We start from the raw sequence: 18,040 nt of genomic DNA on the forward strand, positions 1-18,040 counted from the left end.
TCTTAGTTTTTTGAATGCTGAGTTTTAAGCCAGCTTTTTCACTCTCTTCTTTCACCCTCATCAAAAGACTCTTTAGTTCCTCTTTACATTCTGCTATTAGAGTGGTATCATCTACATATCTGAGGTTGTTGATATTTCTCCTGACAGTCTTCATTCCAGCTTGAGATTCATCCAACCTGGCATTCTGTATGGTGTACTGTGCATAAAAGTTAAATAAGCAGGGTGACAATATACAGCCTTGACATCCTCCTTTCTCAATTTTAACCAGTCCAATGTTCTATGTCCGGTTCTAACTGTTGCTTTTGATCTGCATACAGGTTTCTCAGGAGACAGGTAAGGTAATCTGGTGGAATTTTCAGTCCTATCCCCAATCTTCAGGGAAGGGAAAAAGACCTGAAGTCTGTTGATCACCAATGGCCAATGATCCAGTCGATCATGCTTTTGTAATGAAACCTCCATAAAAACCCAAGAGGACTGGGTTCAGACAGCTTTTGGGTTGGTGAATGCCTGGAAATTCAGGGACAGTACTATGCCTGGTGAAGGAAGGCTTGGGAGCTCCACACCCCTTCCCATATACCTTGCCCAATGCATATCTCCCATCTTGTTGTTGCTGGGTTATATCCTTAAACAATAAACCAGTGAAGCAGTAAGTAAACTGTTTCTCTTAGTTCTGTGAGCAGCTCTGGCAAATTAATCTAACCCAAGGAGGGGGTTGTATCATGTGAACCTCTAATTTCTAGCAAGTTGGTCATACATGTAACAGTCTGTACTTGTGACTGGTGTCTGAAGTCCAAGGAGGAGGCCATTGAAACTTCTTATCTATTGCTGGCCAGAGGCACAGATGATAAAGTGGGATTTGTAACCATTGTCTGAAGCCCCAGGGGTTGGAGGGAGAGGGACAGAGGGGTCACTGAGAGGGGTGTGGAGGCAGTCCTTAAGGTGAGACTGAATCCTTAACTGTGGGCTCTGATGCTGTCTCCAGGTAGATAGTATCAGAATTGAGTTGAATTCTCGGACACTCTGCTACGTCTAATAATGGCTCAGTGTTATGTGGGAAGTGCTTCTGCTCTGAACACACATGTTGCAATTGGTAGTCAGAACCACTAAAAGAATATCTCTATCCCAGAATGCTCCTCTGAGTTCAACTCTCAAATGGCCAACTACTATTGTACCTGCAACTATATGTGTCAGAGACATCTCAAAATTATCCCAGGAAAGATGGAATTCTTTTTTGCCATCTTCCCTTTACCTATAGTGCCTCCCCCTCTTTCCTCCTAATTATCTATTAAGGATCATGGGAACTATGAATTGGGAGCTAAACCTGACCCCCACCTGTTTTTGTAAATAAAGTTCTATTGGAACACTGCTATGCCAAGTCCTTCATATATTGTGTATGGCTGGTCTTGTGCTACAAAGGCAGAAATCTTATGGCCTATAAAGTCTAAATTATTTCTATCTGGTCTTTGATAGCTTGCCAATCCTTGCTCTTTTATCTTTTCTCAATGTATTTATCACAATTTGCAATTATTTGCTTGATTATGTGGTTATTTAGCTTCCCTGAAGGGAAGGACTCTACCATGCTTATTCTTATGGTTTTTTCAGCACTTAATTGCACCAGTGTCTGGCTATGGTAGGCATTCAACAAACAGTCACTGACTGAATTACATGAGTGAATGAATGAATGAATAAATGAATGAATCACTTGCGTGCATGCCAAGTTGCTTCAGTCATGTCTGACTCTGCAATCCCATGGACTGTAGCCTGCCAGGCTCCTCTGTTCACGGGATTCTCCAGGCAAGAATACTGGAGTGGGTTGCCATTTCCTTCTCCAGGCAATCTTCCCGACCCAGGGATCAAACCCGTGTCTCTTATTTCTCCTGCACTGTCACTGTCAGGTAATTATATCTTAAAATTTTATTTCATTCTTTTGTTGTTGTTGTTCAGTCACTAAATTGTTTCTGATTCTTTGCAGCCCCATGAACTGCTGCATGCCACACTCTGTCCTGGAGGACACTATCTCCCAGAGTTTGCTCAAATTCATGTCTATTGAGTCAGTGATGCCATTCAACCATCTCATCCTTTGCTGCCCCCATCGCCTCTGGCCTTCAGTCTTCCCCAGAGTTAGGGTCTTTTCCAGTGAGTTGGTGCTTTGCATCAGGTGGCCAAAGTATTGGAGCCTTCGTTCTTTTGCCTTAGCACAAATCTTTCATTCTTGGTTACCCCCTAGCAACCTCATATCTTAAGTAATTGAGTTCCATAATAGTTAGTCCTCTCACTTTCTTTCTCTTCTACTCATTCCTTCTTCCAGATTAATCTTTCTAAAACATCTCAATATATCACTTTCCTGCATAGTAATCTGGAGACCTAAGGACTTAACCCACAATTATAAACTTCTTGACCTGCCATCTAAGGTCCTCTGACTCCAGCATTATCCTATCTTTCCAGCCTAAACTCACTGTCTCCCTGCACATCCTCACTATTCCAACTACTGCTTCCTTACCCTGAGATTTCCTACCTCTCTCTTACCTACTTGTAACATTCTTTCCCACTGTTACCACCTCCACTTGTCAAAGCCCTATCCAGCCTCAAGTATTTCCTTTAAGTTGCCTTTCTTAATCCCCTCATATCTTTCTCTTGTTTGAACTACCAAAGCACTTTTTATACCCATAGTAATATGTGTGCCATTTTGCCTTCTCCCCTTAGGCAGGTAAGCTACTTAAGAAGAGGAACCATATTTAACTCATCGTATTATCTTCTGAGGTACTCCACTGGCTGAATAAATAAATTGATGTCTATTATTTTTTTAATCTTTTATTAAATTCCTGTTTATTTCTTACAGACCAGAATCTTCACTGCCCACACAGCTCCTTTGATTTTTTTCCTTTCTCCTCTGCCTTGTATTTTGTTTCCATCACAGATTTTCTTATCTTCCAATCAGATTGTAATCCCTAGAAGTCAGAGACTAACTTTATGTTTTTGTCTTCCTTCACCTTACAGTACCTTGTGCATTGTAAGTGCTCAGTAAATAAAGCTGCAAAGAAACCCCTCATTTTTCTACCTCCTCTCCTGCTCTAGCAGAACTATGGTTGCCTTGGGTGATAAAGCCTATTTCTGAGACACATTACCAGTGAAGGCTTGTCTGGAAGACACCGACGTTGAATGAGGATTTATAAATGAGTCTCTAGCTTCAATTTCATCAGCTTAAGAAGGAGATAATGAAAAACTGCTCTAAAAAAAAAAAAAAAAAAATCTCCTTACATAAAGTTGGCTGGAGCTGCCTGAGCTGCTAATCCCTGCAAGGTTTTCTGTCTCTGCCTTGAGCATTAGAGTGCATTCTTGCCTAAACCTTCTACATCAGATGTCTCCATGGTAACACTGGAATGTTTGCTATTTTAGGAAATATGCCTCACTGCATGCAGTGATATTTACATTAGGTTCCAAACGAGGCATAAATGCAATGGCTCGAGTGTCTGCTGCTTTGTGTGAGGAGGACGGTCCTGATGGCTTAATGGATGACTCCCCTAAGCCTGTTGTCCTGTGTCATTTTTTAGGCCAACCACAGTGTAATCACACATTAATAAATGGCGTTTATATAATACTGGTGGGGGGGAATGGAGAGGAGAAAAAAAGAAACAAAGCAAGAATTCCTCCAGATATTCCTTTGCAAGGATATTATCTCCCCTCCTGCCTTCATACCCTTCAGGTCTGGTTTCATTTAAAAAGTTCTTTTAAATAAAGCTTCTACCATTCCATAGAAAGGGGCTACCCTGATGGCTCAGCAGGTAAAGAATCCGCCTGCAATGCAGGAGATGTGGATTCAATGCTAGGTCATGGAAGATCCCCTGGAAGAGTAAATGGCAACCCATTTTAGTATCCTTGCCTGCAAAATCCCATGGACACAGGAGTCTGGCAGGCTATAGTCCAAAGGGTCACAACGAGTCAGATGTGACTGAGCAGGCACATTGATTCTGAAGAAGAGAATAATATCAATAACCAGAACAACTGACAGCTTTCACCTGCAACTTTGTGGATACCTTCACTAAGGAAGAGAAAAACACTTTGTAAACTGCACTTTATTAGGTTTTCTCAGTCCCTAGTAAGAAAGATGTAGACAAGCTGCCGTGGCCTGACAGCTCCATCACGAAGCTCCTGAGCACTCTGGTCACAACATGCTGTTGATCTGAATGCACATGGAGCACTGAAAGCAAACATGGAGTGTTCTCAATCCATGGCATGTCAAGCTTGCGGTATTTTTGTTGTTGTTGTTCTATGAAGTTAATTATATAAAAGAAGTTCATAAGTATTCTACAGGTACAATCCAGCTAAAAGGGATGCTAATAAAGAATCTGCCTACCAAACTGGAGACGCAGGTTTGATCCCTGGGTTGGAAAGGAGAAGGAAATGGCAACCCACTCCAGTATTCTTGCCTGGAAAATCCCATGGACAGAGGAGCCTGATGGGCTATAGTCTGTAGGGTTGCAAAGAGTCGGACACAACTTAGAGACAACAACAGTGCACAATGTTCTGGTAGAATGAAAAAGGGAAACAGCTAGAGGGATAGTAAAATAAATTCAATCAAATAATTTTTATCAAAACTGTCTTATTTGAGGAAGATTCTGAAGTAAACTTCAGAGATTTTTTTCTCTGAAGCTCAGAGATTATTTCTCAGTCTAGACTTTCATACTGGGATTACATGAGAAGTATAATATTTATCTACGGGAGGAGGGGTAAGATGAGTGTCTTACATTTGAATAACTCAAACCTAGAAGTGTATGAGTTGTAAGCTGTCTTTCTTCTGAAGCCCAGGTGCGGAGTTCCCAGTTGGGAGGGGCTGGGAGGAGGTGGAGGAAGTAAATCACTCCTCAGAACTCAAGCTCCTTGGTTCCCTAACATCTGTAAGGGGTTTTGGGGATAGCTTTGCTGGAGATGAAAAAATTCTTCAGTCTCTGTGGAGCAGACCCAGAGCTTAGAAATTTAACTTGTGCCTTTCACATTGTGGAGATGTGGCTCCTGTGGTGACAAGTGGCATGGCAGATTACAGTTTGAGTATAATATAGTAGAACTAAGATGCTGCTATTGTTAGCAAACAAGGATAACACCTTGTTTGATAACTGAAGCATCAAGAGCTTCAGTTCAATTCAGGTCAGTCGATCAGTCATATCTGACTGTTTGCAGCACACCAGGTCTCCGTGTCTATCACCAGCTCCCGGAGTTTACCCAAACTCATGTCCATTGAGTTGGTGATGCCATCCAACCATCTCATCCTCTGTTGTCCCCTTCTCCTCCCGCCTTCAATCTTTCCCAGCATCAGGGCTTGGGGTGTCATAAATAAAGAGTTGTCACACATCACTGTATAGGCAAAGTGCTCTATAACTGGTTTTATAATATTCTTTACCTTTATCTAATTCACAGAATGGGCTAGGTTGAAGCAGTTAATAGCTGCACTGAACCATGATTTGCTATCCCAAGTGCATGCATGTCCAACTCTGTGGGACCCTATAGACTGTAGCCTGCCAGGCTCCTCTGTCCATGGAATTCTCCAGGCAAGAATACTGGAGTGGGCTGCTATTTCCTCCTCCAGGGAATCTTTCCAATCCAGGGACTGAACCAGGGTCTCATTTGACTCTTGCATTGGCAGGCAGATTCTTTACCACCTGGGAGATGACATCAATGATCTGCTCAGCCAATCCTGCATCTAAACAACCACCAGGATTGTCTTTGTATAATGCCACTTCAAAGGCTTTTATTCCCTTTGCTTATTTTTTTTTTAATTTTTAGCTCTTCATTACCTAGAACAGCAGTCCCCAACCTTTCTGACACCTGGGGACAATTTCGTGGAAGACAATTGTTCCATGGACTAGGGGTGGGGGGATGGTTTCAGGATGATTCAAGCTCATTACATTTATTGTGCACTTTATTTCTAATCTAATTCTGCCACTGATCTGGTAGGAGGTACCATTCTGCAGCCCAGAGATTGGGAACCCCGCGCCTAGAACATGAAGTCCTTAGCTTGACATTTATGGGACTTTCCAGCTACATATTCCATCATTCTTCAACACTTAGCATATATTTGGTAACACCAATGACTCCCAATTCCTTGAGTGTGTTCCATACCATTGTACATATTGTTTCCATGCCTAGAATGCCCTTCTCCTACTGTCTGCCTAGGGTACTCAGCCTTTAAAGCCCCAGGTCCAGGCTGACTTCCAAGTGAGGCTTTCTCTGACATCCAAAGATATGATCTCTTTCCTCTCTGGGTCCTCTTAGCACTATGAGTATATTTCTTATATTTCTCTCCATTTGTCATGCTGCATTTTAATACTTTGTTTATATGCCAATCACTCATTAGATTTTAAATCCTTTGAAGGCCAGGATTCCTAGACCAGTGGTTCTTATCAAGCAGCCATATCCTAGAATGCATTGAAAATTTGTGGGGCATTTCTTGTTTCAATGATGAGTGAGGCTAGGGGTACAACATAACTGGCAATAGGCAGGACAGAGCCTTGTCCCAAAATCTGAATGACTTTCAAATGTTCCACTGGGCACTAATGCTGAAGTAATCAAATTGTTTACATAATCATCTGAATCTAGGACTCAATTCTGTTGTATTTTGGAACCCAACGTTAATATACTCTGAATCTTCTATGAATTAAACTGATATGTAAATTAACAGAGGATTATATTAGTTCTTAATTGGAAATTTTACCAAGAGCTTTTCACCTTGACGTTGCCACTTGCTGTTTTTGAATTGCCAATATAACATACCTGCATTAGACTGTATTTGAAGCTGTGACTCCACATACAAGCATCTGCTTATTTTTTTATAGCCTTTAATAGAGATGTCTTAAAATTTACATATTAATATTATGACTGATTTATTATAAATTAATCTCTTTTTATGTTTCATGTAGTTCAGTATCTAACTTACTGGGTTACTCTGAGACTTAAAATGAGTTAATATATAAGGTATTTAGAGTAGCACCTGGCACACAGAAAATGCTACCATATGGGCTGATGTTATTACTATAGAAAAGTTGTTGAATACTCATTGATAAATATTTTAAATTATACTTGGAATAGGCATTAAGAAATCCTGTGACTTTACTTTTAGGTCTTAATATTATAATAATCTGAACCATTAGAATATGACTAAATGATCCCAAGATGTTATAGAAAGTGCTTCAGAATTTTTTTGTGTGTCTAGGAGACTAAAATGAGATTATGTTTCTCATTGTGACGAGTTTACCCTGAAGGATTCACACTCTGTTGTGGTCTTCCTGGGGAGCAATAACACAAACTGGTAACTTTGAGTTTGGTCTTTGCCTATGAACCAGTTTTTCTATGTGCAAGGGTAACAGGTCCAAAGGGATAACTGTGACCATTAATCTCACAAATATGCTATATTTAATCATTTTATCTTTGTCTTTCGTAAGACAAAGATAGTTACAATGTGAGTCAAGTCTGCAATATCTAACTCAATCACTATGTCTTTTTAGCTGCTACTCATTTTAAGAATAGCCTTACTCTCTTCCAGGTTGTTGACATGCATAATGACAACAGTAGTTACCATGTTTTGAGCCCTGTTGGGCACTATACATATATTATTTCTAACCCTTACAAAGAGATGAACATTGCAGAGGAGGAAATTGTACTTCGAAGGGGTATGTAACTTGTTCAAGGCCATTCATCTGAAAAGTGTTTATGTTGGAATCAAATGCCAAAACCTGAGCTCATTCTTTCATACCACTCTGCTTCCTTAATTAAAACTCAAGAGACTTCATATTAGAATCTGTTCTTGAAGGACCAAGATTATTTCTCTAAAAGGACTTGACTGTATCCTTTCATTATGACAATCTGAACCACTTGAGCGTGGCTAAATAGTCCCAAGCTAAATATAGTCCCAAATTTCAAATTTCTTTCTGTTTACGCCATAGAATAGAAGACAGAAACACTGTGACCAAAACATTGTTTTCTTTTGGAACCTGGACACACATTGAGAGAAGTTTTCAGAGGATTATCTGAATGCTCACTATAAAGCTGACTCTCTGGCCAGTCTTCTTTGGGCTGTTTAGAGAAGATAATTGGGCTTCCCAGGTGGTTCAGCGGTAAAGAACCCACCCGCCTGCCAATGCAGGAGACTCGGGTTCAACTTCTGGGTCAGGAAGATCCCTTGGAGAAGGAAATGATAATATGAAATAATTCTATGCATACTGAGCATCACTTGGTGCCAATTTATTTTTTCCTTCATAAGGCACAGACCTAAAGAGAGTAACTAGAAAGTGAACTATGGGAGGCTTTCTCTCCTCCACATTTGAGAGGACCTACTGTCAGAGGCCCTCTGTGGCAGAGCTTTCCATCTTGGGTGTTCTGGACAACACCTAAAAAAGTGGCCCACCCCTGTGCTGAGATGTCATGCCTTCAGGTCTCAGGTGGTGGATGGGTCAGAAGGTAGGCACAGGTAATCACCTCTAACGATGACCAGCCTCAGTCACTTACTTCAGAGTAACAGAGACTCAATCATCTCCTATGAAACTGAGCTTTCTATGCAAAAGGTTGGGAAATACTGATTGACAGAATTCACAGCACTATGTGATCAAGTATACAAAATGTTGGGCAATAACAATAATAAATTTTTATAGGTCCCAGGAACATTAAAGAAGCATATCAAGTTAGAATAATTTATATGACTTGATGCATTTCTTATCTCTGCTCACCCAATGTTATTATCCTCTAGACACTGTACTTAACTTATTCTAAGCATTCCTTTAGGATAGATTGGTAAATAATTTAGTCTTTTTGAAATTATAATTTTTCTGTTCTTCAAGTCTGTTTTAAAAACTGATACCAACTCAAATCCCCTTATTAGCATTCAAATATTGAACAACATATACTCATTTCAGTGCTTACCAAAGATACTAATGAAAATAAGTGTGTGTACATAAATATATCACATCAATGTGTCTGTAAATATAAAACTAGAACAATGAGAGTGATTTTATTTCAGAATTTACATGAGCATTTTTCTTTGAAAGTACTTATCTTGGGGACTATACACTTTCCCCAATGATGCTGAACTCAGAATGTCAAAATTATAGGATCCTTTGGAGATTATTTGGGCTAATTTTTCCCATTTTACACATATGGAGGATAAGAAGTGATGTACCCATAGCAGTGACTATTCATAGTTAATAAAGAAAGAATCAGGACAGAAATCCAATTCTTCTAATTTCCAACCAAGTTATTTCAAATTTTAAAATGTTGCGAGATCTTCCATATATTTCAATATGTATCCTGCAAAAAGCCTATGAACTTTAATTTTTACTCATATCTATCAAATTACATGTATGCACATCATTTTCTGAGTTTTTTAAGCAGAGCTTTCCAACCAAAATGGATTTAGAGTCCAAAGGGTTGATAGTGCAGTCAAGATAGTGATTTCTTCTGCCCTCAATTGTGGTCTAAGCACCCAGGCTGGCCACTTTCAAGTGAGAAGCTCCATCCATTTCTGCCACCCCTTATAAATATTATCATTTGCTACTATTTAAAACCATAATTAATGAATAAATTTATTGCAGGGTCTCAATTTTAAAAACTGCATTTCTTTTATACTGGTCATAGCTATTGAAAACATTTTTTTGCTTATTTGAATTTTCAGATTTTATTTTATGTAATTGCTATTTATGACTTGAGTAATAAAAAGCAGTTGATAATGAGGAAAATGAGAAAAAGTCACTTAAGCAACTTGATTATGTTGTAAATCATGTCATTTTCTACATGTTTATTATTATCAGCTATTTTTTGTCATGATATAGGAAAGGTGGAAAACACTGCTTTATACTCATTGTTAGCCCTGCTCTTTTCAACCTGATTCCAACCTTTATATATGTGACCAATAAATTAAACTGCACATTTTACTTCATCATTGATCTAAGATTTGTAAGAATACTTAGTAATTGTTTATGTTGCTTGAGCAGATGGATCCTAGAGTTCCTTCAGAAAGTGTATTTTTAGTAAATTAAAAGTTGAATGAAGAAGACGAGCTCCTTCTGAGGTAACCTCCAAGAACAACCACACAGATTAATGCAATTACTTTCACAGCGGTGAGGGTTCTCTGCTCAATACTAAAACCACACTGCATTCTCTATAGCTATACATAACTCAGTGTGGCAGGCAGAATCCTGACACAGTCCCTGTGATCATCACCTCCTGGTATCCACACCTTTGTATAATCCCCACTCCTTGAATGTGGAGAGACCCGTAACTTGCTTCTAACCAATAGAAAATGGCAAAGGTGAGGGATATCACTACATAGTTACGCAACATTATATGGCAAAAGGGAAGGGGTGTGGCAGATGTAATTAAGATCCCTACTCAGTTGACTTTAAGTTAACCAAAAGGGATAGTACACTGATGGTTTGACTTAATCAGGTGAACCCCTTCAAAGAGTGTTGAGAAGTAAGAGACTCTCTCCACTACTGCTGTGAAGAAGCTAGCTGCCATAACTTCTACAATCGCACAGCAATATTCTTCCAACAACCTGAGGGAGCTTAGAAGTGGATCCTTCCCTAAGTGAGCCTCCGGCTGAGAAAGCAGCCCAGCTGACACCTTGATTTCAGACTTGTGAGACCCTGAGCAGAAAAGTCAGCTAAGTCATGCCTGGACTCTTGATAATAAATACATGTTGTTTTGAACCACTGAGTTTGCAGTCATTGCTTACACAGCAATAGAAGACTAATACATTTATATGTAACGTTGGGCTCCTAAAGGCATGAAGCAGGTACCTCAGGAAGTACAGCCCAAACCTCACCTGCACTTCCATGTCAGCTGGCTCCTCCAACAGACGGAGCAGTTGTTGTTTCTCTTGAGACAGCTGTTCTACAAGCTTCTCCTGTGCAGCCAGGCTCTGACTCAGTTCTTCAATTCTTCTGGAGCAAAGAAAAAGTAAGAACAGTTACGGCCATGATACATTACTAACTTTATTTTTCAACCCACTCCAAAGATAGCATGGTCTGGTACAGTAAGTTTTTACCTTTTTAAAATCATTGATACTTTTCTTCAGTAAGCCATGCATTCTCTGCCCCAGCCCCCCAACATATACACAAATGAGTTTTTTGCTTACATTGTCATAATGTAAGGTTCATAGACCTCCTGAAGCCAATCCACAGATCTATAGACCATAAGTATAAAACTCTCAGAAGTTGTGGGTCTTTTTGTTTATTTGTTATTGTTGTTGCAGTTAAAAGAACAATTATCAAGTAACCATTATATATATGGGCTTCCCAGGTAGCACGGTGGTAAAGAATCCACCTGCCAATGCAGGAGACAAGAGATGTGGGTTTGATCCCTGGGTAGGGAAGATCCCCTGGAGGAGGGCATGGCAACCCACTCCAGTATTCTCACCTGAAGAATCTCTGAAGAGGAGCCTGGTGGGCTACAGTCCATGAGGTCGAAAAAGAGTCAGACATGACTGGGCACACATACACACATTATGTATATAATTCAATGCATCCCGAATGTACTGGTGATATAAAGTTGGAAAACACACAATCTCTACAGAAAGTTAACTTTTTTGGTGTGTGTGCCAAGGGTCTGGGGAATAGGGAGTCACAGATAAATCAACAGATAGACTATAATAAGTGCTACCCTACCAGAGGTATGAACCAAATAGTACAGTGAGTACTGTCATGGAGCTACAGGAAGAAACATAAAGAAGAAGTCATTCGTTTGACTTGGAGGAGCCTGGGGGGAAGCTCAGGACAAGAGATTTTGAAGACTGGGTTGTTTTATAGGCTCAGAGGAAGGAGTTTAAATAAAGGGATGAAGGCATGAAGATACAAGATATATGGGAAAGAGTTGGTAGCAGGGGAAAGGCTGGTGGGAAGAGACAATGGCTAGAGAAGAGGCTGGAAATTCAGACCAGAATTCAGTTGTCAAAGACTGCATGCTGTGCTGATGTATATAAACCCAGGTTAAAATCAACAGTTTTGTGCAAGGCATATCTTGCTGTTTCTCTGTGTGTAAGTCTGAGTACTAGAGATACCTGTCCTTGGAAAACATGCTGGTAATAGATGTAAAATTTCTGATTGTGATTATTATTCCTGGGTGTGTGGCTTTCCAGGTGGCTCAGTGGTAAAGAATCTGCCTGCCAATGCAGGACATGCAGGAGATGCAGGTTTGATCCCTGGGTCAGGGAGATCCCCTGGAAAAGGGAATGGCAACCCACTCCAGTATTCTTGCCTGGATAATCTCATGGATAGAGGAGCCTGGCGGGCTACAGTCCCAGGGGTCACAACTGAGCATGCATGCAACACAGCATATGTTAAGACAGTGATAGCACCTTGGCAGGAAAATGGCATGGCCAAAAGGTTAAGGGCACCAGAAAGTCAAGTAGGAATCTCACAGACAAATTACAAATTAATTTAAGGTATGAGCATCAGCTTAGATTTGGGGATGAGAAAGAACAAAACTTAAAAATGTATATGAATGTAAGTTGCAATGATGACGAAGGTTAGACTTCATCATAATGACATTATGATGACGAATGTGGACTTCATATTAACTTCCCCATGGTATCTGTGCTAGAACATCTCTACTTTTCTTAAGCCTCATACCTCACTATTCCCTTTGACCCTCAGTCTCTACAGATGATCTACTTTCCTGCTTTACAAAGCTTTCAAGGCCACCTGACATGAACTCCCTCAATTTGTTAGGTATGTCTGTTTTTTTTTTTCCTTTTGATTTGACAAGTGTTCACTGGAATACAGGGATGGGACAGAGTCTCAGGTAATCTAGCAGGGAAGATCTGAAAGAAAATACAACAATGCATGGAAGACTGTACACTAATGGATGTGCATACAAAACAAGGGCTTCCCAGGTGGTGCAGTGCTAAAGAATCCACTTGCCAATGCAGGAGACACAGGAGATGTGGGTTTGACCCCTGGGTCAGGAAGATCCTTTGGAGTAGGAAATAACAACCCACTCCAGTATTCCTGCCTGGAAAATTCCATGGACAGAGCAGCCTGGAGGGCTACTGTCTATGGGGTGACAAAGAGTACGACATGACTTAGTGACTGAGCATGCACACATAAAAAAACAAAACAAGAATATAAATACTTAATTCTGTCACAAAAGCCTTCACAGAAGTAACCATTGATGTCTTCATGAGTTTTGAAGAATGAAGAAGAGTTCACCAGGAGGAAAAAACACAGATGTTTCCCCACAAAGGAAGAGCATGAACAAAATTCTAGGTATCTGACATAGCACTGTATGCTTCTGGAGGTGGTGTGCCTTCAGGGTCTGGATTCCAGCAAAGCCTGAAGCCATGTTACATAACTCTCTAAATGCCAATTTCTCCCTTTATAAAGTATAATAATCCTTATCTTATGGGATTGTCAACTTTATGAGAGAGTTAAACTTTATGGGAGAATTAAACAAGAATATAAAGGACTCAGCTCAGTTATATAGCAAGAGCCCAGCAAACCTTAGTCATCATTATTATTCCTAGTCTGGAATCAGTGAAATGTGGAGTCATGATAGGGGATGAGTCTGGGGGAAATCAGGGGTCAGAACATAATAGGCTTTGATAGCCACACGAAGAACAGATCTTACCTCCTAAAGATGTTGAGAACTTTCCAAACGGCTCTACAATAATATGATCAGATTTGTGTCTCAAAAAGATCACATTGGTCATTGGTCACTGTGTGTACACTGTGTGTTTTTCACCTATCCAGTTAAAAACCACTTAAGGCTTTTTATGCCACTGTAGTATCATGCATTGAAGAGGCTAAATATTTGTCAATTTCATTTCAAAACTGTTCTGAATTGTTAGATTGGGGTGAAATAGAGAAGGGCAGGGCCGAAAGTAAAGAGAACAGTTAAGAAGTTGCTGTAATAACCAAGACACAGTCCTGCCCTCAACAATGGCCCACTTACCTTTATGAGGAAATTCAAGTTCCTTTTAAATACAAAGCCAGCACAATCAGATGCCCTTTTCCCAATACAGCTTACCTCTCACTGATCTTCCCCAGACCCTCCACTCTGGTCATGTAGAACTAATTACACTTCTCGAAACATGCCTGTCCTATGTCTCCCCTCAATGGTGTTTCCTCCTGCACAGGACATTTCCCCTCCCTGACCACTTCCTACATCGTTTCTTCTAACTCCTATTCACTCTTCAAAATCCACCTCAGATTTCTTCTCCTCCAAGAAACTTCCAATGGCACCCTGCTCTTGAGTAGATGGCAATCCTATACACCCCAGAGTATCCCATGTTACTTCTACCAGAGAACTTACTAATAATGTATAACACGTGTCTTGATGACAGGAAATGGGCCTTTCATCTCTGTAACCTGAGGGCTTAGTCCAGTGTCTGGCATACAGCAAGTGCTCAATCCATGTGAATAAGTGATGATGTCTCTTGTTCACTACCATTTGACCATTGTTCTACTTACACCTACTTAAATCTCCTGATTGCCAGCAAGTCAGTTCTGTTAATGGATACCATTAAAGACTCAACCCTAAAAAGAGATTCTTCACTTAGGGGAGCCAAAAGTCTTGGAAATGGTGAAGGTCCACCGTAAGTCCTTAAAAGGCAACAGTGCAGCTGCTATATACTCTCACAGGCTCGAGAACAGGCAAAAGACAAGTGGCAAATACAGTACCAAAGGTACCTACTTGTCCCTCTGGGCCAGGGCCTCAGTGTACTGGTCAGATTTGACCCGGTCTCCTGGTACATCTTCCCTCTCCTTGGTGACTCCCTTCAGTTTCTCCGAGAGCTCCAGGTTACACTCTTTCTCTGCTTCCACCAGAGCCGCCATTCGTGCGGCTTCATTTTTTGCTAGCCTGGACTCCTGCAAGAAGACACAGAAAAGAATGAAAACCAAGAAGCTGCAGAGCCCCACCTAGGTTAGGAGCCCTGAAACACAGGGACACTTAAGGAGCTTAGGAAGGAAAGTAGAGAGGGAAAAGGTAAAGGCCAGGAGGCAGGGCAGTCAGGAAAGAGGTAAAAGGGGACCCGTAGCTGGGGACACTCACCTCTTGCAGAAGCTGGATCTTATTCTCCAGGAGCTCGTAAACATGCTCCGTCTCCTGCTGTCTCTCCTCAAACTGGCGCCGGAGCTCAGCTTCATTATGGCTATTGATATTCTCCACATCAGCACTAAAACCACAGAACGTTAGCCAGTTACAGCCAGCTATATAACTTAGCAAGTGGACCCATTCAGGCTGTTGCAGTAATTCTGAATCACACTGGTGAGAAGAAATTATTTGTGGAACTGCAATTATTCGTGGAACTGCTCATTCCAACTTTTCAGATAATCTTTGAGGAATTCTAATTTGTATTGCTTGTCAATCAGAATATACTTGACACCCAAGAAGCTTCACTACTGCTACAGCTTTAAGAGGAAAAGTTCTCAGTTGAAAGGCAGGTAGTCATCAAATGGCTTAGAACTCAGCATCCATGTTCACGGTCACCTGTCCCTGGACTCTTCCATTTGGACTGCTCTCCCAGAGTCCTCTGCTCATTCTTTGATTTCTTGCTATTTGAATTTAGAGTGTTCCTTCCATTTAGGTTGCTGGAACAGAATATCCATTTGGACAGCCACTGAAAGGCTCTTGTCCTCTCTAGCCAGTAACCTGTAGACTGTCCTGAGTCTGGGTTACCTACCCAGAGTTCTATCCAGTTTCCCCATGGTCCCATGCAGAAAGTGGACATTTAATCTATGGAAGATCAGGGTTCTGGGCCAGCTTTGCTTCTCTGATGTCCTCAGGAATGAATGTCCAGGCACCAGCACGAAGCGGGTAAGGTGTCACCAGCTTATTTATAGCTGACAACAGCTGCCCTTGGATGTCTGAGGATTAGAATTTGAAGGCAGTATCAGGTGCTGAATGATCTTAATTCCGGTTTGATTTTATCCCTGTTTTAAGCCATTTGTTGAGAACCACTGACCATCTTGTTTTCAGGGTAGAGAGAACAATACTGAACCTTCACAGGTTCATGATAAATCAAAGGTGCTCTGTCCAAGCCCAGGAGTATTTTAATATTAGGCCCAAAAGGTTGTGTCCATGGCGACCAAATGGAGCTTCCTTAATGATTATAGAATTCCTTGGTCGATAGTGGACACTACTCAGCACTGTCCTGGAGACTATATTTATCTGAGTTCATGTCATTATAGAGCCTTTTGGAAGTAGGAGAGTCTTTGTTGTATAAGTGACACCAGTCAAGAGAATAACCTAAGACCCCCTAAATAGGCAGACCTCAGGAATAATCAACTTTTACTTTGACTCCATATTCCTTGATAAATGTAATAGACAACAGCAAAGTACAATATCGTAAGATTAAAGTCATACATTTTCTGAGTAACTCAGTTGGCCAGGAATGCCTGATTTAATAGGCTACAGCTGTTGTGAAGGCAGAAGTGCCTTGAACTTGATGCCAGACGTTGTGGGTTCTGCCACTCATCTGCAAAGATTTTAACACTCTGTACCTAAGCTTTCTCATTTCTAAAAATAGGATAATGCCACCTAATAAAAGGCTGAAATGATAATTAAAAATACACTATGCAAATCTCAAAATTTATAACTCAATTGGTATTTCACATTTTCCTAAAATCCATTAGCTCATTTAATGCCTTAGTAAGTAATTGAGTAATACCAGCACACTGTGTATAGCTGAGTCTAGTTTGAGTATTCTAATATTGCTGGGCTATCACTCTATTAATAAGTATCAAGAAATACTGTAGAGATAGAAGGAATGCCAGATTAAATACATACTGATTTTAGGACATAATCTGAAAATTATTTTTAGTAAAAATTTCAGTAACATTTGTCATTTAAAACTAAGGGGTTTTTAATTATAAAAGTAACCATGCTAATAATATTGGTATATAAAAATAATCAAGTCTTCTCCCTATCACAAATTTCAATCTCACTCCCTTGATAAAAACAATGTTAAAGTGTTTGGTATGTAACCCTGCAGTTTTTTCTATGCATACTCAAGCAAGCACATGTACACATAGGTTGTTTGTCTTTACCCAACGGGGCTTATATTCTAAGTATCACTCAACACTTTGCCCCTTACTTAGTGTATCAGGGACTTCCCACCAGGATAATAATATATAGACCTAATTCATTGTTAATGGCTGTATAATATTCCATAGTATGTTTATATTGAAATGTTTTCAACCACTGTCCTATTGATGGATAGTTGTTTTAATTTTTTTTTGCCATTACAAAAAAATGATGTGGTTAATATCCTTATATATTTATCCCTTCATACTCATACTTTTATTTATGATGAATAGATTCCTTTTAGGAATTATTTGACCAAAGAAAGTATTAATTTTTTACTTTCGTAAGTAGTACCACATTCCAAAAATGTTACCACAATTTACATTCTCACCAGCAGTATATGAGAGTACCCATTTCCCCCAAATTCTGTGTCAACCCTGGATGTTCTTTGTAGATTATTGACTAGGAAGTTTATAGGCTTAGGTCTGATGACATTACAATCTACTTCAATGTCTCTCAGACTTAGAGAGCCCAAGGAAAAGAAGGCCCTTTGTTTCAACTCCTGAATTGGATACAGCACTCAAATGCCAGAATTAAGGTTAAAGAATTTGGTTACAGCTAAATAAGCCAGACTCTGGAAAGAACCAAGAGTTCAACTAGTTCCAACTGCAACTTACCATGTTTTATCCAGATGCTGTCTCTTGTCCTGGAGTTCTCGTTTCAGGCTCTCTACTTCAACCTTCAACTCGATGTTCTAAAAAGCAAACAGGAGTTAATTATCATTAACTGCCACAGACACCCAATTAGACAGAGAAAGACAAATATTATATGATACCACTTACATGTGGAGAAGGAAATGGCAACCCACTCCAGTATCCTTGCCTGGAGAATCCCATGGACAACAGCCTGGTGGGCTCCAGTCCATGGGGTCGCAAAGAGTCGGACACGACTTGAGCAACTAACACACACATATGTGGAATATAAAATATGACACAAATGAACTTATTTACAAAACAGAAACAGACTCACAGAC

At 40.2% G+C, this 18,040-nt stretch overlaps 1 protein-coding gene across 5 annotated transcripts in view; it reads right to left on the reverse strand.

The window, feature by feature from the left end:
- The window catches only part of PDE4DIP (phosphodiesterase 4D interacting protein), a 243,942-nt gene that overhangs the window by 94,899 nt on the left and 131,003 nt on the right, over nucleotides 1-18,040 (reverse strand). For all 5 annotated transcript variants that reach the window (XM_061121024.1, XM_061121023.1, XM_061121025.1 and 2 more), the window contains exons 5-8: nucleotides 17,685-17,761; nucleotides 15,034-15,157; nucleotides 14,674-14,849; nucleotides 10,808-10,925 (exon numbers count right to left, since the gene is read on the reverse strand). In XM_061121024.1, coding sequence (XP_060977007.1) covers nucleotides 10,808-10,925; nucleotides 14,674-14,849; nucleotides 15,034-15,157; nucleotides 17,685-17,761 — 495 coding nt within the window. The remainder of the gene's footprint in view (nucleotides 1-10,807; nucleotides 10,926-14,673; nucleotides 14,850-15,033; nucleotides 15,158-17,684; nucleotides 17,762-18,040) is intronic.

This window comes from Dama dama, chromosome 20, assembly GCF_033118175.1.
Source record: "Dama dama isolate Ldn47 chromosome 20, ASM3311817v1, whole genome shotgun sequence".
NCBI classification, from domain to species: domain Eukaryota; kingdom Metazoa; phylum Chordata; class Mammalia; order Artiodactyla; family Cervidae; genus Dama; species Dama dama.